Source organism: Canis aureus, chromosome 12, assembly GCF_053574225.1.
Source record: "Canis aureus isolate CA01 chromosome 12, VMU_Caureus_v.1.0, whole genome shotgun sequence".
Taxonomy (NCBI): Eukaryota; Metazoa; Chordata; class Mammalia; order Carnivora; family Canidae; genus Canis; species Canis aureus.
In genome coordinates this window covers 46710759-46737017 of record NC_135622.1, presented here as the reverse complement: position 1 = coordinate 46737017, position 26259 = coordinate 46710759, and the positions used below count along the sequence as shown (strand labels likewise).

The 26259-nt window shown below is 36.3% G+C and overlaps 1 protein-coding gene across 2 annotated transcripts in view; it reads right to left on the bottom strand.

Moving 5' to 3' along the window:
- Positions 1-26259, bottom strand: part of ATAD2B (ATPase family AAA domain containing 2B) — a 156985-nt gene that overhangs the window by 11122 nt on the left and 119604 nt on the right. The window contains exons 20-24 of one of the 2 annotated variants that reach the window (XM_077843971.1): positions 24877-25012; positions 22145-22326; positions 18400-18559; positions 4928-5050; positions 1757-1894 (exon numbers count right to left, since the gene is read on the bottom strand). In XM_077843971.1, the coding sequence (XP_077700097.1) occupies positions 1757-1894; positions 4928-5050; positions 18400-18559; positions 22145-22326; positions 24877-25012 (739 nt within the window). Of the gene's footprint in view, positions 1-1756; positions 1895-4927; positions 5051-18399; positions 18560-22129; positions 22327-24876; positions 25013-26259 lie in introns of both variants that reach the window. The other variant, XM_077843970.1, reaches the window with a different exon arrangement.

Here is a 26259-nt window from a genome sequence, read left to right as displayed (position 1 = left end):
AAAAAAAATTCAGCCTCCTCTTTCTCTAAAAAGTAGAGCTGTTAGGTTTCTACCACCTGACAAGTCATTCCAAACACTGTGACCTTACTTATTCTCCAGCCATGCAACCAAAGCACAAAAGGTTCCCCTTTTCTTTCCTAAGCTGTCAAACTCTAGAGCAAGAAGAGCTGAACTCTGTTCAATCAAGAGCCAGCTCAATTATGTGATCTGTAGTACACTAAGCAAAGGCTTAGACGGCCTACTGAAGCAAGTTTATTTCTAACACTTTCATCACAGCTGAGAACAAAGAAAATCTTCTCATTTGGGAAGAGGTCAAAATAGAGAGATTTCCCTCCTCCTTACATAATTATTTCTAATGGTGAGTATGATTTTGGTAAAATAGAGAAATTGATCATATAAGCTACAAAAGAATGGGAATTTTTGTTTTAGGCACTGCTATATCTCCACAGCACCTGGCATGTGGTAGTAGCATCCATTTACGGAACTAATCTTGCACATATCTCTTCCTTTTACAAGGGCGCTTTGTGTGAAAAACCAATACAGGAGGCACAATCTTTAGAGTCAATTTTTATAGCGTCTCTGAGCTTGTTTCCAAAACTAAGACCTTAGGAAAGCAACTCTCCCTTAGGGATATTTAGATTTATAATTCAAGTAAATTAATGTAAAAGAGACAAATGATGAGTCACATATGCCATCTACTGGTAAGAGAAAACAAAATTCACATTTGTAGATTAAAGTTACATTTACATTTAAAGGAACTTACACTGCTTAAAGCCAATTTTCAATAATGGGTTTTAGTAAATATTTATATCAGGTGCAGAGAATGTACAGGCCTTCAAGGTTTAAATTAGAGTGCTACATTATATAATCCAGGTCATGATCCAAGATATAAATAACTACACCAAATAGCTTTAATCGGTTTCATGAAACAAATGTACCACTAAGTCCTTCAAATTTTCTCACGTTTGAGTATCATTTATCACAAAGAGAAGAGCTTTAAAAAAAGAGAGAGAGAGAGTCTGGTTCATTCATTCAAATTCAGTGCCACTGGTGAAAGAATCTATTATGGCCAGCCTTACTGACAGTTTCAATAGTACAACCATCTTTATACCAGACTAGCATATACCTTCTAGGGGTGGCTACCTAGGCGAAACATATGGACTATACTAGGAAGATGCTGTGTTCGTTAACAATGGTCTTTCAGAAATCTTATAAATCACCATGTACGAGGAAAAGTGAAGAAAACCTAGAACACTGAATTTTCCCTTTCTAAACATATCTCACTTAAAACTACATTAAAAAAGGCTGTATAGATTCTTCAAACTGAGCACAAGATATTCTTTTAGGAAAATCAACTTCCTACTGTCACAATGGCCACTCTTTTAAGTCACAGTTGCCATTTTCCACCATAGAGAGAACATCCTATATATTACACAGCAAAGGTTTAAGGCTGGAGGCAGGAGTAGATAGAAAGTCTGCTGGCTCCACATCTCTGTCCAAAAACCAAAGTTTAAAGCTGAAAGTATTCAAACCTAGTTCAATAAACAGCAGCAAGGACTGAAATGTAGATAGAAAAGAGCAAATGCAGTTACAGAAGTAGACTTCCGATTCCACATCCTACTGCACAAGCTCTTCTCTGAACAGAGAGAAGACCTGAGGGAACACAGCAGCACCTGGCTTGTGTCCCCAGCTCCTAACAAACTTGCATCCTTCTCAGCTGTTCCCACTACTGGATAACATGGTCTCAAACACTCACATGCACATTTATTTGCAGAGTTATGCCAAACATCCAATGGATTTCTTTGTTTGTGCCGAAATGCCTCTTCAACTCTAGTTTCTGTCTTCCGAGCTCCAGTGCCATGAGGATTTATTTGTTCTGCTGTTACTGATAAGCCTGCAGGCAGAAGATAAGCAACACCTATTTAAATATTCCCAACTACATAAACCAACAAGGTAAAAAAAAAAAGTCTGAAATATAGAACCAAGTTTTAGTCATTAATTACACCTGGACAGTTCATAATCCAGATGAAAGCAGTACCTTTTGTTTTAAGATAGTAAAGAAACTAGATATAAAATCTTAACAAAATAACCTAGCAGCCCATGCTTAACAAAGGAACCTATTTGCTTGGTTTAATTTACAAAACTATACATTGTTATGACTGTAGGACAATAGTAATATATTGTCTAAAAGGGGATCCCTGGGTGGCTCAGCCATTTAGTGCCTGCCTTCGGCCCAGGACGTGATCCTGGAGTCCCGAGATCAAGTCCCACATTGGGCTTCCTGCATGGAGCCTGCTTCTCCCTCTGCCTGTGTCTCTGCCTCTCTCTCTCTTTCTCTGTGTCTCGCATGAATAAATAAATAAAATCTTTAAAAATATATATATATTGTCTAAAAGTTATTATTTCTGCCATCTTAGAATGTGTGTTTGTTAGACCATTAAACCCCATTCACAAGAACTGTTTTCATCTGGTATTAGCTGTCTGTCACACACATTGCAGTAAGTTTGGTTTTCCTACACTGATCTTTCTAAGAAAAACCACCCCAGCTCATTTTCCCTCACAAGACTTGTCTCTTCTATATGGTCATTAAATGGTGTTTCTCAGGGTTGTCTCTGGAATTTCTTTTCTTCTCACTCTGATCTATACCTTCTACCAAAAAGTATCATTCATCCCTTCAGCTTCTATCACCATTACATAATAATTCCCACATCTACATATTTAGCCCAAGCATCTCTTGAGCTTCTGACCCATATATTCAATTGCCTATCTTATGTATCCAACTGTATATCCTAATGATGGGTCAAATTAAAGGTAATTAGTTTATCTTTCCCCACCAAAAAAAAACCTGTTCAAGAGAAAAAAAAAAATACCTGTTCATCCCTATTTCCAGTTAGATATTCCCCTATCTCTGTTGATAGTACTAGTATCTACTAAGTCACTGAACCTGTAATATGGGCAGCCAACTTTGACTCTTCCTTCCCTTCCCAATGGCCTCCAATCATGCCCCAAATCTCTCCTGCATTGATCCTATATCCATTCCCATTTCACGAATTAAAACTCTGCACAAGTCCAACAACTTTTCCCCCCAAATGCTTTATTGAGGTGCAACTTACATAATAATAAAAAAAAAAATCACTCATCTGAAGCATACCATTAAATGATTTTTAGTATAGTTACAGAGCTCTGCAATCACCACAGCAGCCCAATTTTTTGGTTAACTATCCCAGGCCCCAGCGAATCTACTTTTTGCCTCCACATACTTCACAAAAGAACGTTTCATATAAACGGAATCACACCAAACAGGTGGTCTTTTATAACTGGATTCTTTCACTTAGGATAACGTTCCTAAGTTCACCTATGTCGTACCATGTATCAGTAGTTTGTTCCTTTTTATGACTGAGCAGTATGCCATTGTATGATACACTGTTTTGCTTACCCATTCACTGGTTGATAGGCATTTGCATTGTTTCCAGTTTTTAGTTGTTTGAACAGTCTCTATACAAGCATATGTTTTCATTTATCTTGGGTTGTTTCCAGGAGTAGAATCACTGGGTCATATGGTAAATGTTATGCTTAATTTTTTAGAAACTGCCAAACTGTTTTCCAAACTGGCTCCAACAGTTTTCGACTGGTCCATCCTTCTATCCTGCCACATTGACCTTGCTATTTCCTGCTGCCAAAGCAATTTACCAATTCATTCCACAGCTTAAAATATTTCAGTGACTCATATTGACTATGGCAATGGTTCTCAAACTTTAGTGTACAAAAAAAACACGTGAATAGTTTGTTAAAGTGTAGATTTCTCAGCCTTACTACTCTCAGAGAATCTAATTCCCTAAGTCTAATAAGCTGATGTGGGTGTTAGGCACACATATTTTGAAAAACACTGACCTACAGGATAAAGTCTTAAGCTCCTTAGCATTGGCATCAATTCATTCAAATATTTATAGGACAGATTCTAGGGACTGCAGTAGAGCTATGAACAAACCATTCACAACACTTCTATTCCAAATAAGGGAAAGAGACAAAAAAAAAAAAAAAAAAAAAAAGACAAAATGCTATGTGCTATGGTGACCAGAGCCTATTTTAAATTAGGTGACCAGGGAGGGCCTAAGAAGTAGGGAAAAAAGCTTCGTAATTTCAATGTCCTGGACTCAGCTCACCTCTTGAGATCTATTTCCCATTCTGTACAGCTTCCGCAATACCACACAGTTTGCAGTTCTTCAAATATATCATGTTATTTCACATCTCTGTGCTTTTACATATGCTATTAATCTGCTCTGGTTACAAATACCTCCCCCTCCTCTGTCACTACCTCTCTTTTCCAACTCCACTAGAGACAACACTCCTATATTTTCATTCCCCAAACTCTGGATGAAATACACTGAGATCCATAACAGGAAGTCTCCTCCTCTGTGCTATAAACATGTTTCAACCAACTCATATACTTCAACTGTATTGGTTTGTTTTATAATTCTGTCTCCTACTGAGTTCCTCAAGGACAGGATTATACACTGAACAAACCACATTTGCTAGTTCTGTTAATTTTATATTAACAGAACTGCACATAAATGTCAATAGGGAAAAAAAACAATATTCCTAAAAACTTTTAAAAAGTAAACCCTCTATGATATGAAAGTCTATCTAAATCCTTTAAGAATAAAAATTAACAGATACACTTCTACAAAAAAAATTTCACTAAAAAGAATTTTATTTCTGTAATTTGCACTTCTGTACTCACTAAAACTTTCCCAGAAAGTAAAATTTTAAAATACCTTTGAGAATTTACATGACACGTTAGTACCAAAATATATAAAGTGTGTGCCTCAATATAGATTATTTTCATAATGTCAGCAAGCCTAAAGAAACATCATTCAGTAACAATGAATCTTGGTCTTCAGAAGCAAGTTCATTTCTATAAACTTACCTCTTTTTATTCTAGCTTCCTTAATTTCTTCACAGAGTTTATTAAATTCTGGATCCAATTCAGCTGCAATGATGGCATGTGCTGTGTCCTTCAGGGTACAAGCCCTATGCCTAATTATTTTATCTGTTAAAAAAGTTGGTATACTTTATTATATAGATAAATAAAATAACATTAACAAAGGGTATCTTAAAAAGAGAAAGAAAAGAACACAAACATTTAAATAAAACTGTAAAAAGCACTTCCAGGTGAGAAACAGGTTCATTTAAATGATGAGTAAAAAATATAATAAGCTATTTAGTAACCTTGATAATTCTCTGAATTATTTTTTAGAACTTCAAAGTACAAGTGACTCCTGCACAACAAAGGGATTAGAGGTGCCAACTCTCCACATAGTCAAAAACCTGTAACTTTTGACTCCCCCCCCCCCAAAAATTTACTAGTAATAGTAAATAGTAATAGTAACGCTGACCAGAAGTCTTATAGATAACATAAATAGTCCATTAACACATATCCTGTATGTTAAATGTATCATATACTGTATTCTTACAATACAGCTAAAGAAATGGAAATGTTAAGAAAATCATAAGAGAAAATACATTTATAGTACTGTACTGCATTTACAAAAAAAAAAAAAAGATCCATGTAGAAGTGGGACCTATGTAGTTCAAACTGTGCTGTTCAGGTTCAATTGTACTAATAAGCCTATTTAACAAATCATTATCTCAAAGACACAAAACTTGATTTTAAGTTTTAAAAAACAAAAACATGATTTTCAATAAAAATTTTAAGAGATTCGGAGAATATTCACCATATGCCCAGTACCAGAGTTTCTATAGATGGATATTGAGAATTCAGAAAATCTTACATAATTTTCTCCATAAGTGAAAACTGGTCAAAACTATGAAGAATATAATATATCCTAAGTAAAAGTGACTTATTAAAAATCTGTGACAACAAAAAATTAAAACTTAAAAAAAATAAAAATCTGTGACAGAAACAAAAAATATAGCAAGCACTCTAAGCCAAAAACTGCAAGATGGTATATAAATTGTAGGTAGATCCAGGAAAGAAATACACACACTATTAGGTAAACCACACCTGATGTTTACATTAAGTCTCGGCTTTACACTAATCGAGAAGCCCTCATTCATGAAAAACACAACATAAAAAGTGCTCCCAAGAGCTACACAACTCTGAAATATTAAAAGTCAAGTCAAGGGGTGCCTGAGTGGCTCAGTCAGGTAAGCATCTGACTCTTGATTTTGTCTCAGGTCATGATCTCAGGGTCCTGAGATCAAGCCCCACAATGGGCTTGCACTCAGCAAGGAGTCTGAGTAGGAAGTCCCTCTCCCTCTGCTCACCCTCCTTTTCTCTCTAAAACAAATAAATAAAATCTGTGGTTAGAATACAATAAACAAGAGATAAATGGGAATCTGATTGTATTTAAAGGATTCAGGCCTTATACTAAGAGCAATGAAAAGTCATTGAAAAGATCAGAACAGAGAAGTAACATGATTTAAATGACCATCTTCAGGCAGTTCGGTGGCTCAGTGGTTTAGTGCCACCTTTAGTCCGGGGCATGATCCTGGAAACCCGGGATCGAGTCCCACGTCCAGTTCCCTGCATGGAGCCTGCTTCTCCCTCTGCCTATGTCTCTGCCTCTTTCTCTCATGAATAAATAAATAAAATATTTTTAAAAAAATAAATAAATAAACAAACATCTTCAAAAGATCATCTCTAGGGACACCTGGGTAGCACTGTCAGTAAAGCAACCAAGTCTTGATTTCGGCTCTGGTCATGATCTCACAGTCACAGGATTGAGCTCCACACTGGGCTCCATGCCCAGTGGAGAATCTGCTTGTCCGCCTCCCTCTGCTCTACCCCTCTCCCTCTCTCTCTCAAAGAAATAAAATCTTAAAAAAAAAAAAAAGTCATCTCCAGCCATTATCTGGAAACTATTGGAGGGGTCACGAATAAAAACAGGTAACATAATCTGGGGATCCCTGGGTGGCGCAGCGGTTTGGCGCCTGCCTTTGGCCCAGGGCGCGATCCTGGAGACCCGGGATCGAGTCCCACGTCAGGCTCCCGGTGCATGGAGCCTGCTTCTCCCTCTGTCTGTGTCTCTGCCTCTCTCTCTCTGTGACTATCATGAATAAAAAAAAAACAAAAACAAAAACAGGTAACATAATCAGAAGGCTCTTTTTTTAGTGAGAGAGAAGAACAAATTGAATGAGGGTGGGGGTGGTGAAAAGGAGAAGATTATGGATTTTAAATACGTTCTCAAGGACACAACTTGATGATGAAGTATGGGATGAGGTATGTATCAAGGATCATGGTCTAGCTTCTTGCATGAAAAATGGGAAAATGGAAGTAATACTTTCAAATATGCAAATAATGAGAGAATAAATAGAAGAGGAAAAAAGTCAAAAATTAAAGTTTAAAGAGTTTATTTCGATGTGTAAAAAATATCCAAAGAGATATCATGAATATATGGAAATAAATGAATACAGATCTCAAGAATCTATGACCCAAAAGCCACAACTGTGCAATCCGAATTTATTATTTAACATCCTGTACTTTCCTAAGTCTTAAAAAAAAAAAAAAGATCTATTACAGTACAGAAGAGATATATTAAATTGCATATATTTAAAGTATACATTTTGGGGGCACCTGGGTGGCTCAGTCAGCTAAGAATCTGTCTTCAGCTCAGGTCATGATTTCAGAGTCCTGAGATCAAGCCCTGCATCGGGATCCCTTCTCAGCAGGGAGTTGCTTCTCCCTCTCCCTCTCCCTCTGCCTGCTACTCCCCCTACTTGTGTTCTGTCAAATAAATAAAATCTTAAAACAAAAAAAGTATACATTTTGATCACACCAAAAAGAATAAAATACTTAGGAATAAACTTAACCAAAGAAGTGAAACACCTGTGCTTTGGAAAATATAAAACACTGATGAAAGAAACTGACGATGATATACATAGATGGAAAGATATTCCATGTTCATGGATTGGAAGAATATTGCTAAAATGTCTACACTAGGGAATCCCTGGGTGGTGCAGCGGTTTGGCGCCTGCCTTTGACCCAGGGCGCGATCCTGGAGACCCGGGATTGAGTCCCATGTCAGGCTCCCAGGGCATGGAGCCTGCTTCTCCCTCTGCCTGTGTCTCTGCCTCTCTCTCTGTGTGTGTGGGACTATCATAAATAAATAAAAATTAAAAATTAAATAAAATAAAATAAAATGTCTACACTATTCAAGGCAATCTGCAGATTCAACACAATCTCTATCAAAATACCAAAAACATTTTTCACAAAACTAGAACAAGTAATCCTAAAATGTGTATGGAACCACAAAAGACCCCAAGTAGCTAAGCAGTCTTTGAGAAAGGAAAACAAAGCTGGAGGTTTGTCTGAAATCACAATTCCAGATTTCAAGATGTAATACAAAGCTGTAAGAACTGAAACAGTATGGCACTGGCACAAAAACAGACACAGAGATCAACAGTACAGGATAGAAAGCACAGAAATATAACCCACACTTATATGGTCAATTCATCTATGACAAAAGAGACAAGAATATACATGGGGAAAACGCAGTCTCTTTAACAAACAGTGTTGGGAAAACTGGACAGCTACATGCACAAGAATGAAATTGGACCACTTTCTTACATCATACACAAAAATAAACTCAAAATGGATTAAAGACTTAAGTGTAAGACCTGAAACCATAAAATTCGTAGAACAGAACAAGGACAGTAAATTCCCTAACATCAGCCTTAGCAACATTTTTCTAGATATGTCTCCACAGGCAAAGGAAACAACAGCAAAAATAAGCTACTGAGACTACACCAAAATAGACCATTTATTTTCAATGTGATTTATGTGATTATTAGTAAAGTTGCTATTTATTTTCCACTTGCTCCCTTTTCCTTTTTTTCTTACTTCTTCTGGATGTGTACTTATTTATGATCCTATTTTATCTCTGTTGGTATTAGCTCTAAATATTTGCTGCACTATTGCTAGTCCCCTATGAGCTTCAAGGAATATTTCCTTTCTCTGGTCTGAGATAGTTTCCTCATATGTATACACCAATCAGTGATCAGCTCAAGACTGGAAGAGATCCGCTGCAGATTTCCAGAGTGTTCTCTCTGTACAGCTTGCTTTCTTTCTGCCCTGAGAACTCTACCTACTTTGCCCTCCTTACATTTCCAGCTGTCTCTGTAATTCAGGTAGACTTCCTCTGCCTGGGTTTTTCCTTCCTATACCATAGTCTGGAAACTCTCGACGCAACTAGGGCTCAACCTGTAGTTTCTCATCTTTTGGGGAATACTAGCCTTTGTTTCCTGATATCCGGTGTCTTCAAAATTGTTTTTTCATACATTTTGTTCAGTTTTTTTCATTGTTTCAGGTAGGAGGATAAATTCGGTCCCTTTTACTCCATCACAGCCAAAATCAGAAGTCTCCTGATAACTTTCAAACATCCTTTGAGAACCAAACTATAATGGCTATTTAAAAATCCAAAGTAGGGGACACCTGGGTGGCTCAGCGGTTGAAGGTCTGCCTTTGGCTCAGAGCGTGATCCCAGGGTCCTGGAATCAAGTCCCATGTCAGGCTCCCTGCATGGAGGCTGCTTCTCCCTCTGCCTGTGTCTCTGCCTCTCTTTCTCTGTCTCTCATGAATGAATGAATGAATGAATGAATGATTATAAAAATAATGAAAATCCAAAGGAGGATGTACCTTAATTTTTCAAAATTATTGTTCTATTGTTTTAAGTCTTAAGTTGCTTCAAATTTTACCTATTACACATAAAAACCTACAATGAACATCCTTAGAAGTAGCTGTACTTTCAAGCTGATAATATAATATTTGTGGTGCACATGCCACTGGCTTTCTACCTCAGCTTGAAAAAGCTAAGAGGCAAGATTAAATCTAAAGCCATGTATCTGGCAAATTATCACTCTAAAATAACTCAATAGTCTTTCTTTTTAAATGTATGCTTCCTGCTCACATTCCATCCCCAATTAAATGGGGGAGGGAAGGAAGGAAGGAAGGAAGGAAGGAAGGAAGGAAGGAAGGAAGGAAGGAGGAGGGAGGGAGGGAGGGAGGGAGGGAGGGAGGGAGGAAAAGAAAAGAAAAGAAAAGAAAAGAAAAGAAAAGAAAAGAAAAGAAAAGAAAAGAAAAGAAAAGAAAAGAAAGAAAGAAAAGAAAAGAAAAGAAAAGAAAAGAAAAGAAAAGAAAAGAAAAGAAAAGAAAAAGAAATCGATAAAAATTTCCCATTGATCTGAAGGATAATGAATTTATTCTGAAGAGCATCTGCACTTGATAAGGAAACAGTATTTTTCATGTGCTTACCATTATAATTATTTTTAATAATTGTTAGGTTAGAATTGCATCTATGTTTTTTTATACACAGCAACAAATCATAAGTTTATAGAACATTAAAAGTAGAAGAGATGTGATGTCTTCAAACTTCATCTTTTTCAAGAGGTAGGGGGGTCATCTTAGATCCTTATAAGCATGTGATAAAAATGAAAAATCACACATGTATACAATTTGGGATGTTATTGTTCAGAGACTCTCTCATGGACATCAGTCTTAAAATCCTTACTTTAAACAGTGCTTTAAGATATAAGCTACAGGGCAACTCTCTCGAGTCCCCTCTCTCCCTCTTCAGTAGCTTTTGTACTATCACTCAATAAACTTTGCTTTACTGACCACCAAAAGTTTAAAAATAAATAAAATATAAGGTATATGTTTACCAGTTCTTTAGTCTCATACTTTATGATCTTAAGATTCTCAAAATCCATGTAATTTGAAAATAACATAAGCACAGCAAAAAACCACACACACTAGCTTTGAGGACAGAATCCAATCCATTCAGTTGTGCCATATAACATTTGTGGGTTTGCACAAATTACATAACCTCTGAGCCCCAATAATAAAAACTATTATTAGGGCAAATTGAGGAGAATCTATAAAATTAATAGAATCACTACTTTTCTCAACATCCGAAAAACAAATAATCCAGTCAAGAAATGGCCAGAAGACATGAAAAGCCACTTCTCCAGAGAAGACATGCGAATGGCCAACAGACACATGAAAAAATGCTCAACATCACTCAGCATCAGGGAAATCTCAACCACAATGAGATACCACCTCACATCGGTCAGAATGGCTAAAATTAACAAGTTAGGAAACAACAGATATTGGCAACAATGCAGAGAAACGGGAACCCTCACACACTGTTGATGGGAATGCAAGCTGGTGCAGCCACTCTGGAAAACAATATGGAGGTTCCTCAAGAATTTAAAATTAGAGCTACCTTACGACCTAGAAACTGCACGACTAGGTGTTTATCCAAAAGATACAGTGATTGGAAGAAGCACCTGCACCCCATTGATTATAGAAGCAATGTCCACAATAGCCAACATATGGAAAGAGCCCAGATGTCCATCAACCAATGGATAAAGATGTGGTGTGTGTATACACACACACACACACACACACACTCAGCCATCAAAAACATGAAGTCTTGCCATTTGCAGCAAATGGAACTAAAGGGTATTATGCTAAGCAAAATAAGTCAATCAGAGAAAGGCATTATCATATGATCTCACTCATATGTGGAATTTAAAAAACAAAACAGGATCATAGGCAAAGGAGGGAAAAATAACATAAGACAAAATCAGAGGGGGAGACAAACCATAACAGACTCTTAACCATAGGAAACAAACTGAGGGTTGTTGGAGGGGAGGTAGGCAAGGAGGATGGGGTAACTGGGTGATAGACAATCCATATGATGGAATGAGCACTGGGTGTTATGTAAGACTGATGAATCATTGAACTCTACCTCTGAAACTAATAATATACCATATGTTATTTAGTTGAATTTAAATAAAATTTTTAAAAACAATCACTACTTTTATAAAAGTAACAACTATTATCAATGTGTCAATGTTACTTTTGTACTTTGATGAAGAGAAGTATATTAGCTGTTTTTTTCAGTAAAGTTATTAAGGAAAATTAATAATATTTTAAGAAAAACTAATTTTATAGGATGATGTTTTATCCCAAATTATTTCATAAATAAGAAATTTTATGTATTTACTGGCTCATATCTAAATTGTCTCCATTTTATAATTTCTATCTAATCTGAAACTCCTTCAGTTAGTGTTCAACAAGAGAACAACTGATGAAATTTACTCACTGGCCACATTTATTAAGAACATGCTCCATACATACACTTATACAAATCCTGTTCCCAATCAGCTTAGGGTCTAAAACAAGGGATAAGGAGTAACAAGTAACTATTTCAGCTCAAGGAGGCAGGTGGTGGTGGGGTAGATAAAAAGTATCACAGGAAAGTTACATAGTGTTGATTCCAAGATGAAGGGATTACTTATAACTGAAAGGACATCCAAAAAAACTTTCATGAATGTAGCATTTAATATTCCTTGAAGGGTGAGTGGGATTTCAAAAGATAAATGTAGTTTTAAAAACAACATATTCTATGTAACTTACACCTCAATAAAAGTGGTACACACTCCCAGTAGGGGCAATACATTTAACAAAGGTACCATAAATTCATTCCAACAGTTAAGATTGGAGCTAAACTGAGAACTGGGACCTAAATCTCATAAGGGAGGATTCCTCGTGGGCTTCTCTCTCTTCTCATTCTATATACCACCTATGTGATCTCATTCACTCCTATACACTGATGACTCCAACAATGTTTCTTGCCCAAATATCTCCCAATGTCCAGAACCATATATATAACTACTACTCTGTAATATCTGCATTTTATCTGGGAGTGCACCAAAGGTTAGCTCTTACTAATATGTCCAAAATTAAGCTTAGCATACTGCCCATAAACCTGTTCCTCTATTGGTTTCCTTCTCATATTACTTAACCATGCTCAGACCACAAACTCAGGAGTCATTCTAGATTTCTGTCAGTTACATCTAATCGATTGGTCACTAGGCCCTTTACGTCCAATCTCTGCCGCCACTGCAACTGAATTTTAATTGGTCTTCTAACCTCCATCTCTGCTACTCTCCTGACCTCTACCCCAAAACTGACACTGCCTGCAATACTATACTCTTAAATGCAAATCAAACTGTATCACTTTCTGTCTCAAAACCATCCAATCGTTCCTTATCATTTAGAAAAGTAACTCTGAAGTCCTTATTCAGGATCAAAAGAAGATAGGGACTTTCTAGGACATTTATCTGTAGGACTCTCTACTAAGTGGGCTTTAGGCATCTTCCAGACCAGAGCTATACATTTCCAGCATAGACCATGATTTATGCATATCAGAATATTCCACACATGGATGCTCAGTAAATGGAGACGTGGTGGTTAAGAGAACAGATTCATGGACAGCCTAGGTGGCTCAGCGGTTTAGCACCGCCTTCAGCCCAGGGTGTGATCCTGGAGTCCCCGGATCAAGTTTCAAGATCAAGTCCCAAGTCGGGCTCCCTGCATGGAGCCTGCTTCTCCCTCTGCCTGTGTCTCTGCCTCTTTCTCTCTGTGTGTCTCTCATGAATAAATAAAATCTTTAAAAAAAAGAGAGAGAAAACAGATTCATTTCCCACCACTGTTCTGCTCTATTCTCCAGCACATTCCCTCTTTTTATAATTTTGTACACTACTTCTGTCAGCGTGGAATGAATGCCTTTCCTAATCTTATCCATTTCTAGGTAGTGTCTTTTCCTCTGTGCTCCACTCACAATGTGTACATATTTCTAACAAAGACCTTATAAAACTGCACTATAATCATCTGTCGTCACTTCAAGACAAAATTCGTAACTGCCACCTCTATGCTCTACCTTAATAATCTATTACAACTGCAGAGGCACCCAAGTGACTCAGTCGGTTAGGCATCCAACTCTTGATTTTGGCTCAGGTCATGAGCCCTGCATTGGCCTCCACACTTGGCAGGTGGGGGAAAAATCTGCTTGAGGATTTCTCTCCCTCTGCCTCTCCCCGTTTGTGGTTGCTCTCTCTCACACAAATAAATAAATAAATCTTAAAAAAATTAAATAAAAATAGAGCTCTTAAAGAAGTAACTAAGATAAAATAAGGTTGTATGAGTAGGTCCTAATTTGATCTATGTCCTTCTAAGAGGAAAATTGGCAAAGACACACAAGGGGTGTGTGCATACAGAGAAATGAGCATATGAGGTCACAGCAAGAAGGCAGCCATCTGTAAGCCAAAAGGAATACTAAAGAGAAACCAAATCTACTGACACTTTCATTTTGGACTCACAGCTTCCAGAACTCTAAGAAAATTAATTTCTGTTCTTTTAGTCTATATCATTTTGTTATGAAAGTTCTAGCAAACTAATACCGTAACACATAGCATGATGTCTGCCACACAGTAATCGTTAAACATACATTACATCTGAGTATCTCTGCCGCAAGAGGCAAGGACTGTCACAGTCACTTTTGTATTCTAAGCACCCAGGCTCAGTAACTAGTACATGGTACTCATAAATACTAACAGAAAATATTAATGAGTTTGGCTGAAGCACAGCCTGCAGAGGGCTCCAAAGGCTAGGGTGAAGCTGTAAGCTTTATTCCCAAGCAAACTAGTGCAAAAGAGAAGATTTTGAGAAGACTACAAGATTAGGGCTGAACTTTCAGCAAAATGAGCTCAATAATAGTATGTATGTGAATGAGGGCTAGACTCATTCTAGGGGTGAAACTGAGGCCTAGAGAATGTGATGTACTGCAAGATAAAGAATGGGGAATGGTTAAATATATATATATATATGTTTATATATCTTTAAGATAATAAATAATTAGGGTCAAACATTTGATACTAGTTACATTTAGAACTACAGGTTAAAATTCTTCTGGCTAACATTTAATTTCTGTCCACATCATCCTCATGAGAGATAATCTGGGTAAACATTTAGGCAACATGTATAGCTTTCAAAATACTGGCTTTTGTCTTCTATGTGTATGCTAGATTTTTTTCCCAAATGGCCAAGGGTTCTGCAAAACAGAACACTGTAAGCTCCAAATACTCATGGGAGCTTGTAAAAGTAATACAACACTCCTGTAATTTCTACTTGCTACACAATAGACCCTGAGGTTGTTTTCCTAATACATAACAAGTGGTTCTGCTAAGGAAAAAACAAGCCTCTTAACTCAAAGATATGAAATAATCTGAACAGAGCCAAAATCATGCCTTTAAATTATATCACACTTTTTTGCATCTAAAATAGTGAAGAAAGAAAATTTTAAGTGTATCATGTCAACTCTAAGAGCCATATTCTCTGTTATACAACTGCAATGGATAGGAAAAGCTTATTATGCACCAGAAACCACTGCTTCTTTCTTTAAAGTAATATTTTTCAATGTGGTTATAATTAAGTAACATAGGGGGAAAAATCTGAATTGACCCTCTCAATTGGCTTTCTCTAAACATTCAAATTTATTTTTCACTATCCGTCCCTAGACTTTTTCCAAAATAGTATTAAATTTTAAATGTGGTCCAGGGAATTAAATACATAGGTACCCACTAAGCAACCACTTTATTAAAAAAAAAATTTTTTAAGCACAATTTAAGTAATAATGATAACAAAAATTAAAATGTGGACTGCTAACCTCTACAGAACACTTACCGTGTCTCAGGCACTATGATAAGGGCTTAACATATTTAGGTTGAGCCATATGAAAATGGTGGTTCTGTAATATTTAACATAATACAATTTCTCATTTAACCCATACAACCACCCCAATGAGAAGAATACTATAATTATCTCTATTTTGCAGATAAGAATACTAAAATTTAGAGGACTAAACTTGATCACATTAATGAACTAGAAAATAGCAGAACTGGTACTGACGCTTAGGTATAAATCCAAAGCCCAAACTCTTATTACCTAGTACAGTTTCAGCAACCCCTGTGTCTTGAACACTATAACAGAGTATAAGTACTCTCATACTTTGGTCAAGGCCACTCTAAACACCTGTGCAGACTAGACTGTACCCTACTCAAGGGCCCCAGCAAGGAAATCAAATGAAGCTGACATCCAGCCCATTCTTCACTACTCAAACTGTGTCCTGTTGCTGGAGGCCATCTATACAAAAGGAGATTCGCTCACTCACACAAAACTGTTATATTGGCTAACAGTGGCCTTGATGGTGCTGACAAAAGAAAACAAAAATGCGAGAAAAATTTAACTGTATAGATTAAAAGCCTTAGAAGATATATAGAGAAAGATATATTCCTTGATTCAGAAATTTCACTTTAAGAAAATCATTCTAAAGAAATAGTTAAGGATGTACGTAAAATGTATACTACAAAGTTATTCATCAATATTATAATAGAGGGAAAAACTAAAAAATCTAGTATGTCCAATGGGGTATTAGCTATAATAGTACATCTACGTGATTAAAATAATGTCATAGGAATATATTAACTCATATACTTTTCACAAAATAATCCATGAATGACAAAATTCACAAAAATTGTGTTCTCATTTTAGTAAAAATATTATGCAGGTAGGTATTCCATGTACAATACATTCCCGTGTGTGAGAAACAACACAAGGTAATGGAGTTACTTAATTATCTTCTTTTAGTCTTTAGAAATGTTTCTACACAACATATATAATAAAAAGTCAAAATAAAAGAAACAAAAACTAACAAGAGGCAAATGTCCTAATACAAAGCTTAAGAACAGCTATGTAAAATGTTATTCTGCCTGTAAACTTGGAATTAGGATATCTGATGTGCGGTGATCTAAATTTAGATGAAAAACTCCCAATTTCATGTGAAAGTGCGAGATTGGGGTCATTCTAACAAGTGGCCTAAGAACCACTACCCATAAACACAGGAAAAAAGCAGAAAACTGTATTCTAACTACCTTGAGATAAGTGAAACTTAAATCAATGTTTAAGAAGTAAAAAGCATCTTACTTGTCTATCACCTGTTGAAGAAACAGAATCCTCAGCAGAGTGAGAAAGAGAGTAACAGCCCCTGTTAGCTGGAAAATGGCCTGGCACTATCAGCTAGACCTTGGTGTACTCATATTAAACATAAACAATTTTTACAGAACACAACATCAGAAAAGGCCACTCCGTGACCACGGCGAATCAAAATAAAAATAAGAGCCCCCCAATATCTGAACAAAGACAAAAGCATGAATATTGTCCGAGCCACAAAAACAAGCATGTAAAATCCTATCTCGGATAAAATGGATGACTGCTTCTTCTTTACCCATCCCAGTTTTAGCTTTGCTCCCTTCTTGCCTTCCAGGTTCTTAAAATATCTAATCTCGGGATCCCTGGGTGGCGCAGCGGTTTGGCGCCTGCCTTTGGCCCAGGGCGCGATCCTGGAGACCCGGGATCGAATCCCACGTCGGGCTCCCGGTGCATGGAGCCTGCTTCTCCCTCTGCCTGTCTCTCTTTCTCTCCCTCTCTCTGTGACTATCATAAATAAAAAAAATAATAAAAAAAAAATTTAAAAAAAAAAAAAATATCTAATCTCAAAATCACCCCCCACTTCTAAGAGCATCCAATCTACTACAATGTCCTACTTTCTTAAATCCTCTCCGAAATCCTTAGCACAAGCTCAAATCCTATATGGTTCCACGTGATACATATTCTTCCTTGTTACAAGGAATCAATCAATTCATCTTGTTTAACTACAGATATGTTCCTATCGGTCCTCCATGGAGGGCACTCAAAGAGCAGGGACTACAGATTTAAGTACAGGATTGGGTTAGGAACAAAACAATAAAATTGCATTAAAAATAACCACAAAAAAAAAAAAAAAAAAAAAACAAAACCACAATCTACAGAATATGTACTATCTACTTAAAAGGGTCTTTTACATGTAAACTTACTCTATAATAAGTTCCCACCAATCTGGAATTCCCAGTGTTTATCAGTGCTGGTGATCTTGACCAAATAAATGAATTTTACATTAAATTCTCAATTACTCAGTTTTCCATCCTACCTAAATAAGAATCTAAGTAGAAAAAGTAAAATATAAATGAAGAAACTAAACCCTGAACAGAATACCTAAAATATAAAATCCTTATTTAAATCCATTATTTAATTTCATAAATTAATAAATTATTTTAATAATTATATTTAACATTTAAGTATATTAGGAGTTCCTGATCAAGAAGTTTCTAAATACAATAATATGTCATTAAAACTAATTTATCTGGGCACCCCTGGTTTAGCGCCGCCTTCAGCCCAGGGCCTGATCCTAGAGACCTGGGATCGAGTTCTGCGTCGGGCTCACTGCATGGAGCCTGCTTCTCCCTCTGCCTGTGTCTAGGCCTCTCTCTCTCTCTCTCTCTCTCTCTCTTTCTCTCTCAGGAATAAAATAAATAAATAAAATAAAATAAAATAAAATACTAATTTATCTACCTGAAATATGGGCATGCTTTAGTATTTAAACTTTCCACTATCTTCTCATTGATCACCAAAGTGAACCTTCCCCAGAGCATCCTTACCTCCTGGATCCTTATCTGGATTATACTCTAGAGCATTGCTACAGATGAGGTCAATATCTTTCAGAAAATCCTTAGCAGTCAGGTAATTATGCTTATCAATTTTAGTTATTACTGTTGATAAATCCATTGGTTCCTTGATTACTTCAAGATAATCTGAAACCTAAAAGAAAATATTTTAATGAAAATTACTTCTATTTCCTATGATCTACTCATAAAAACACAAAATAAAACCATATAGTTATTTAATAATTAAACCCAGATATTTTAAGAATGATAAGTGAGGATAAAATTGTAGAGCAATTTATGCTGCTAAAGTTACTACTTTGAAGTCATACTTTCCATGAAAAGCTTCAGTTTCAAGTCATATCTAAATTAACTCTGAAATGTTTCTGATTTTGAAATATAAAACCAATTATGTCAGCTTTTCTCCCCCCAGTCCTTTGGATATACCTGAGAAGAGAATGTATTGGTAAAAGCACCCAATAAGTATCAATAAATATTACTTTAAAAAATTTTTTTGAAGGAAATTAAGAAACATAGATTTTTCATATAATTAAAGTTCTCTGGTAAATCTCTTTAATATCTTTAAACAACAACAAAAGATTTCTTTCTTTTTCCAGGGTGAATCATTTCATGGAAAGTGTTTTCTGCTCCTTTGGAGTCATTACAAACAGTTTGAGTCAATTATATAACAAAAATAAGTATTGCCTTCATGACTAGTAAAAGATTTGCTTGGACTTCCCTAATTATAAACACATTCACAAGTAAACATGCTCTATGGGCCGATTTCCTGGGAGACAACCCAAAATAAGGGCTAGTAAGTCAGGATTTACCCTTTTGTTTTGTTTTTTTTGGTTTTTTTTGCCCAATGTTTTATATCATTTGTCCACTAAGAAAGCTCTATCAACCTATCTATTGCTTCCCTCAATGCAAATCTCAAACCAAATAATCAGGTCAGATATAAAAGCAATCTTAGAAACATCTAATTAGTCCAGGACCAAATTCTAGGGCTAGGATAATTCCTGCTCTATGAAACTGAAGGTTACTTTTTTCCATTGCAAATACACACACGTATTTTATACGTTTTTAAATTTTATGGGCATGTTATAATTTATTCTTTTATTTCTAGGAGCTGAAAATCTCCTTATAGGGGAGGTAGCAGAGATATACTGATAAACAATAGCTCAGAAGATATCAGTTGGATTCTTGGCTCTCGTATTTGCCATGCCTCTGTGTACATGTGGAAAATGTTTATTAACTGCAAAGCACTTTAAAAACTTGGGATCCCTGGGTGGCGCAGCGGTTTGGCGCCTGCCTTTGGCCCAGGGCGCGATCCTGGAGACCCGGGATCGAATCCCACATCGGGCTCCCGGTGCATGGAGCCTGCTTCTCCCTCTGCCTGTGTCTCTGCGCCTCTCTCTCTCTCTCTGTGACTATCATAAATAAATAAAATTAAAAAAAAAAAAAAAAACTTATATTACTAAAGATCATAAAATTTTTGCCCCAATACTTAATTTTAAACTTAATGTTTATTTCCTAAACTTCTGTTTTCTCTGAAGCCAGCTTTGGAATTCCATAGTTTTTAGACATTTCAAATTCATTATCTGAATATAAATTTTTATGTTTTAGGTTGTTATCTTGTGGGGCACCTGGGTGGCTCAGTTAGTTAAGCATCTGCCTTCTGCTAGGATCATGATTTTGGGGTCCTGGGATGTGCCCCACATCTGGCTCCCTACTCAGCAGGAAGTCTATTTCTCCCTCTCCCTTTGCCCCTTCCCCCCACCCCTACACCCCACTCATGCTCTTAAATAAATAAAATCTTTTTAAAAAATTTTTAATATTGTCTTTCCCTCATGTTTCACAGAGACCTCTACATTTTCAGCTTCAAGAACAAAGAACAAGTAACAGAAGAACATAAGAATAAAAGAGAAAGTAAGAAACATAATCCTTGAATAAAAGTTTTATCTGACCAACATTTTCTATCCCCTTCCAATGCCCTACCATCCTTTATAAAACTTTTACTCTATCACAGATGGCATCTGAAATCTGATCACCTCTTCTGTTTAGAAAGAGTTCTGGGGGAAAAGGCAAAATTGGTTTAATCCCAGTATGGGAGGTTGACTTGAAGTCAAGCCATTATCAAGTAAGTGTCAGGGTCCCATACCCAATTTGAAACAAAAATAAACATCTAAAATAATCTTTAAAGTGGGCTGAGGGCATCTGGGTGTCTCAGCCAGTTAAGCACCTGCCTTGGGCTCAGGTCGTGATCCTAGGGTGTGGGATGGAGCCCCACATCAACATCAGGCTCCCTGCTTCTCCCTCCTTCTCTGCTCACCCCTGTCCTGCTCATTCTCTCTCTCTCTCCCCACCCCCCGCATCAATAAATAAAATCTCATAAAAAGAAAAAGAAAGTGGGCTGATAGTTTCAAGATTATCTGATAACACTAAAAGGGGAAAAAAATGTTCCGCAAATATAAAATGGTATGTATTAATTGCAAAAGTAAATTAGGCAATTCCTGCCATTGCAGTAGAAAAAAAAAATTAAGGTATAACTGTGATATAATGGAAGGAATGTGGACTTTAAATTTCAAAAAACCTTTGAGTCTTGGCTATGTCACTTGCCTGGGAGCCTCAGTTTCCTCAGCTGCAACATAAGAATAATAATGACCTTGTGAGGTTGTTAAAAGGATCAAATATATAAAACTATGTATCATGGAGAAATATACAAATAAAGTTAGAAATAGTCCTTTTACTCAAAAAAAGGGGGGGATTGGGGTGGGATAACTGTTTTCAGAGGGGAAAAAAACAATGATAGCTCATTCTTCCCAGTCACAGATGAGGTAATGATTCCAAAGGAATCTGCTCAGGTCCAAAAGTACAGATTTCACAACAAGGACGCAACATTAAACTATGAATCATTTCATAATTCAAATTAAAAAAGATGAAGAAAAAATTAAAACTAAAAACACCAAAGCTGTTCAAACATGGAGTCTGAACTATAAGAAGAAGGCCAGTAAAGACTGTATTGTGTTCATCCACACACTATATTATCCCAGGATAAAAAAACAAAAACAACACCACCAAAAATTTCATCCACAATATTATAGTAGATTCCAAATGGAAAATTTCTTTTCTTATCATCACAAACCATGCTCCCACAAGGACACAAAACAATATACATAGAAAGTGAGAAATTTTCCACTGGGAGCAGAGAAAAATCCTTGCAGGGAAAAACAATTTTAGCTACATAGGATATGCTTAACTTCAAACAGCATCTTAGTCACAGGCATTTCCAAAATATGAAAGATAAATTTCAGGTTTCTTTCCCAACTCTTTCACTAAAATATACATAATTTGGAAAATGCCAAAGTAATTGGTATTGACTGGTTAACATCAAGATACTTTTTAAGAGCAAGATTTATCCTGGAATAAAAATAGTTTTGTATGGACATTTCATTAAAGTAACTTTTAATCCTCTTCTTGAACAGAAGAGTAAGAGATCACAAAGATCAATACTAATTAAGAGGACATACAAATTGGTCACTATTTTCATCCAAAAGTCACCAGATATTTGCTGGTGACATTAGTAATTATCACATGGATTAAAATTTTACAGGCTAGGGGTAATATTCATCCATGCCTTTGCTTTTTTTCCTTCCAAAAAAAGATGTCAATATTTTTTTCTTTTAGCCAGTTCAACTTCACTGTTTGCACACTACTGAAACAAGACCTCTTCAATATCCACCGGTTTGCTGAAGATGTTAAAGCGTTTATCTGTGGCCAGCCTCTTGGTTACATCCCTGAGAAACAACCGCAACTCTCTTAAAGTATTTTCCTCCTGGTCCTCCATCCGATTTTTTTCTGATTCTGATAATTGACGAGGTGGAGAAGGTAGTGCAAGGGGAAGCACTTCCATAGCACAGAGACCTAAAGAAGATGGGATAAAATGTTAAGATTCCAACATGGCAGAGCCAGGACCTCAGTTACTTTTCTATCATTCACTCAAAAAATAATTCTAAATATACAAGAACCATTTGCAAAACCAGCAAGTAAAAATTTGAATGGAAACCAACAGTAGAGAATAGATTTACTCCATAAGACAACTCACAGGACTCCTTAAATGTCAAATGATATGATTTTAAATAATTTTATTTTGAAATACCATTTACATACAACTTATGAAAAATATTTCAAATCAACAAAATATCTTCAGATGAAGAACTGTATACTGATTTTTCGTAAAGTCAATGTTGTTTAAAAACCTTCTCAAAATGGGATTGCCTTATATGCACAAAAGAGAAATAGGCAAGTAACAATTCTTTGATCCTTCCTGCCCCCAAAAGAGTTCTAATTTTAGACAAGTTTTCTGCGCTCATATTCTTAGTACACCATAGTAGGGGCGTAGGTACACACCTGTGTAGGGAGCAAAAAAAATTGATAAACCGGGGGAACTTGGGTGGCTCAGTTGGTTGTGTCTGATTCTTGATTTCAGCTTAGGTCATGATCTCAGGGCCATGAGACTGAGCCCTGTTTTGAGGCTCCTTGCTAGGCATGGAGCCTGCTCAAAATTCTCCTCCTCTCTCTGCCCCTCCCCGCCCTCAATCTCAATCTCTCTCTCTCAAAAAAAAAGGTGGGGGGGAATAGCCCAGGTGGCTCAGCGGTTTAGCACTGCCTTCAGCCCAGGTTGTGATCCTGGAGACCCAGGATGGAGTCCCACATCAGGCTCCCTGCACGGAGCCTGCTTCTCCCTCTGCCTGTGTCTCTGCGTCTCCCTCCCTCCCTCCCCTCCTCCCTCTCCTTCCCTCCTCCCCCCCCCCAAATAAATAAATTAATTAATTAATTAAATCTTTTTTTAAAAAAACACCTGGAAGACAAATAGGTGGTAAATCCAGTCTAAAGTGTTATATGTAAAACCTATAATATTAAAAAAAAACTGTAATATTCACTATATCTATCCTAAAACAAAAAAAAAAATCTTCTCAAAAAGTATTAACTTTCCTAAAGATATCATTCCCTAATTCCTTAAAAGATTTTCCCAATATCACACTGAATTTCAGGATTAAAATTCTAAAACTTTTCTCTGATTTCTAGGATAGCCCCTAAGATGAAAAAATTAAAGTTAACAGAATCAACTCAAAAAGAAAAATAATTATGTTAATTTTTAACACAGATAATTCGATCTGTGAGACTAAATCATATCTGGGAGCATGCAGGATGCCTTATTAAAATGAATTGTTTTCATAATGAAATATTTTAAACATTGTTATTTAGATTAGCAGGAGGTAACACCCAATAATCAGGTGTAACTTCCATTTTTAATTTTCCAAGGTTTCTAGGGGGAAAAACCCCACAACTATAGTCATTTGATAGGTGCTCATTTTTAGAACTCTGAGAAAATGTGAAAAGGAGTTACTCTAAAGAACAATAAAATGATTGAAGTGTTGAATAATTAATTAGTAAAAAACAGAAGCAGAACAACTATGGAAAAACAAGGATTTGCAAGGGGTGAAAATGTATTTAATATCCTACAAGAACCAACCATATGAGAAACATAAAATACAGAAGAGGGGAAAGACACTTAAAAACTTTTAACAGAACTGCTATTTTCCAGAAGAGTATGAAAGATTACAAAGAAGACCTTATCTTTTATCTATCTTTAAGATTAGAGTCTTCTGAGCAACTTAGAGTGCATTCCTTACTTAAAGTCAAGGGGCTGAAATCTGAAATACTATGCTATTAGACCAACTCCAAGAAAATTCTAATGCTTAAAGTCATGATAGGTTTCCAAATGCCTACCATAAGGTATCTAACATAATAGGTGCTTAATAAATATTTGAAAAATCAATAAGCCAGAAAAGGCAAACATTCTAATCAGCTCTTGACTCATCACACCTACCCTGACCCACAAAATAATCAGCACACCCTATGGTGTTCTCAAACTTATGGTTCAAGTCCTCTATACTTAAGTTGGCTAAAACAGAGCAGAATTGAAGACTTTTTGAGCCTCAGAATGTGAAATCTACTAGAGCAGCTGGACTGAAATAAAGAATACTACATTAACAGTCACTTGTTAATAAAGCCGTAACAATGAGACTGTACTTCATAATCTCAAGTCAGGTAAACACAATGACCACTCTGCAAGTGTCCATCTAAAAAGAAGTAGAATCTAAAAAACTGACTTTACTTCCACAAAGAAATTTTTTTTTTAAAGGGTGACTCCAAGGGGCACCTGGGTGGTTCAGTCAGTTAAGTGTCTGCCTTCAGCTCAGGTCATGATCTCAGGGTACTGGGATAGAGCCCTGCTGAGCAAGAGCCTACTTCTCCCTCTCCCTCTGCCCCTCCTCCTTTGCTTGTGTGCTCTCTTTAATTAATAAATAAATAATCTTTTTTTTTTAAGTGACTCCAACAAAGGGCATTTCTTAACTCTATTCCCCATCTCCCCTCCCCCCATTTTTCTAAAGGCTTTAGGAACTTTACCAGTGTGTTTCCTTCGTGGTGGAGCCATTGATGCCTGATTGAGAATCAATTCTTGGAAAAATTTTCTTCTGTCTTCTTCAATAGGCCTTTGAATATACAAGACTTCTTCATACTGTATTCTAAAGATACATTTAACCTACACACATACACATACACACAAAGACATTAAATATATAGAGAATTAAAGCCTTACTTATTATACCAAACTATAGTTTTTTTCAACTTCCAGTACCATTTTCAATTTTCATTCATGTGGGGTTAAGTTAATCTAGTCCTAAGGCTATGCTGTTGAGAGATTCAACCTCATGAACTAAACCATAATGGCATATCAGTTGCCCAAGTCATTAATAAATTATACTATACCTGGGAGAGTCAGCAAATAATAGAATGGATAATTGATTATAATAGTTAGATGACAACAAATTCAAAGGAATTCTTGCATAAGATGGAAAGTAGTAACTCAGAATCTACATTAGAGCTAGAAGGATGTTAACACTGCCTTCTCTTTTATTATTCCTATGTACTTCCTACTTAATTATTTCCTTTCCTGGGCTCTTTTCATACTAGTCTATTCTACTGTAACCTCTGGAATCCTGGTTTCACTCTAAATAAACAATATCTTCAGTTTCTCCCCAGAATGTTCCATGATGATACCACCTTCCACACAAAACTCCCAAGCAATAAGTCAGTCATTCCCACATCCCTCAGGTTCCTTCCCACTGGTGATTACCTATTTTACTTTTCCTTTGCTGCTCTATAAAGGCTTTGACCCCAGATGTTTCCTTCACAAGATAGGCTGTTTAAATCCTCCACACCATCCACATTAATTCTACACATTTAATTTTTAGGTTTTCCTGGGAGGTCTATATTCTACTTCTAGACACCAAACTCCCTGAGAATCGAGACCACTCCTTATTCATCTGTTTTCCTATACCTACCACAGTGACTGGCACATACTAATGCATAATTAGAATGGACTGAATGAGTAAATTTGCAATATTCTTCCCCAGCCCAGATCAAATTGGAAACTGCAAATGAAAATGGAAAAGGTCACTAATATGGAAAGAAGAACCAATTATGAGACAATGAGGAAACACTGGATCAAAATTCAAGACATCAGATCCTAGCCCAAATCTAGCCACAATTTATAGTAAACTTCATATAATTCATTCAATTTGTCATGTCTAACCACTTACTGGATTGAAGACTAAAAATGTCTAAATATTATTTCAATCAATCTTTACAACAATGAGGTATGTAGGAGAAAACTTAGACTTGAAAAGGTTTAAGTAACTGGCTTATGATCACAAAAAGTAGAGAAGACTAGATTACATAATCTCTAAAGGCATTTTCCAGCTCTAAAATTCTAGATAGGAAGAAATA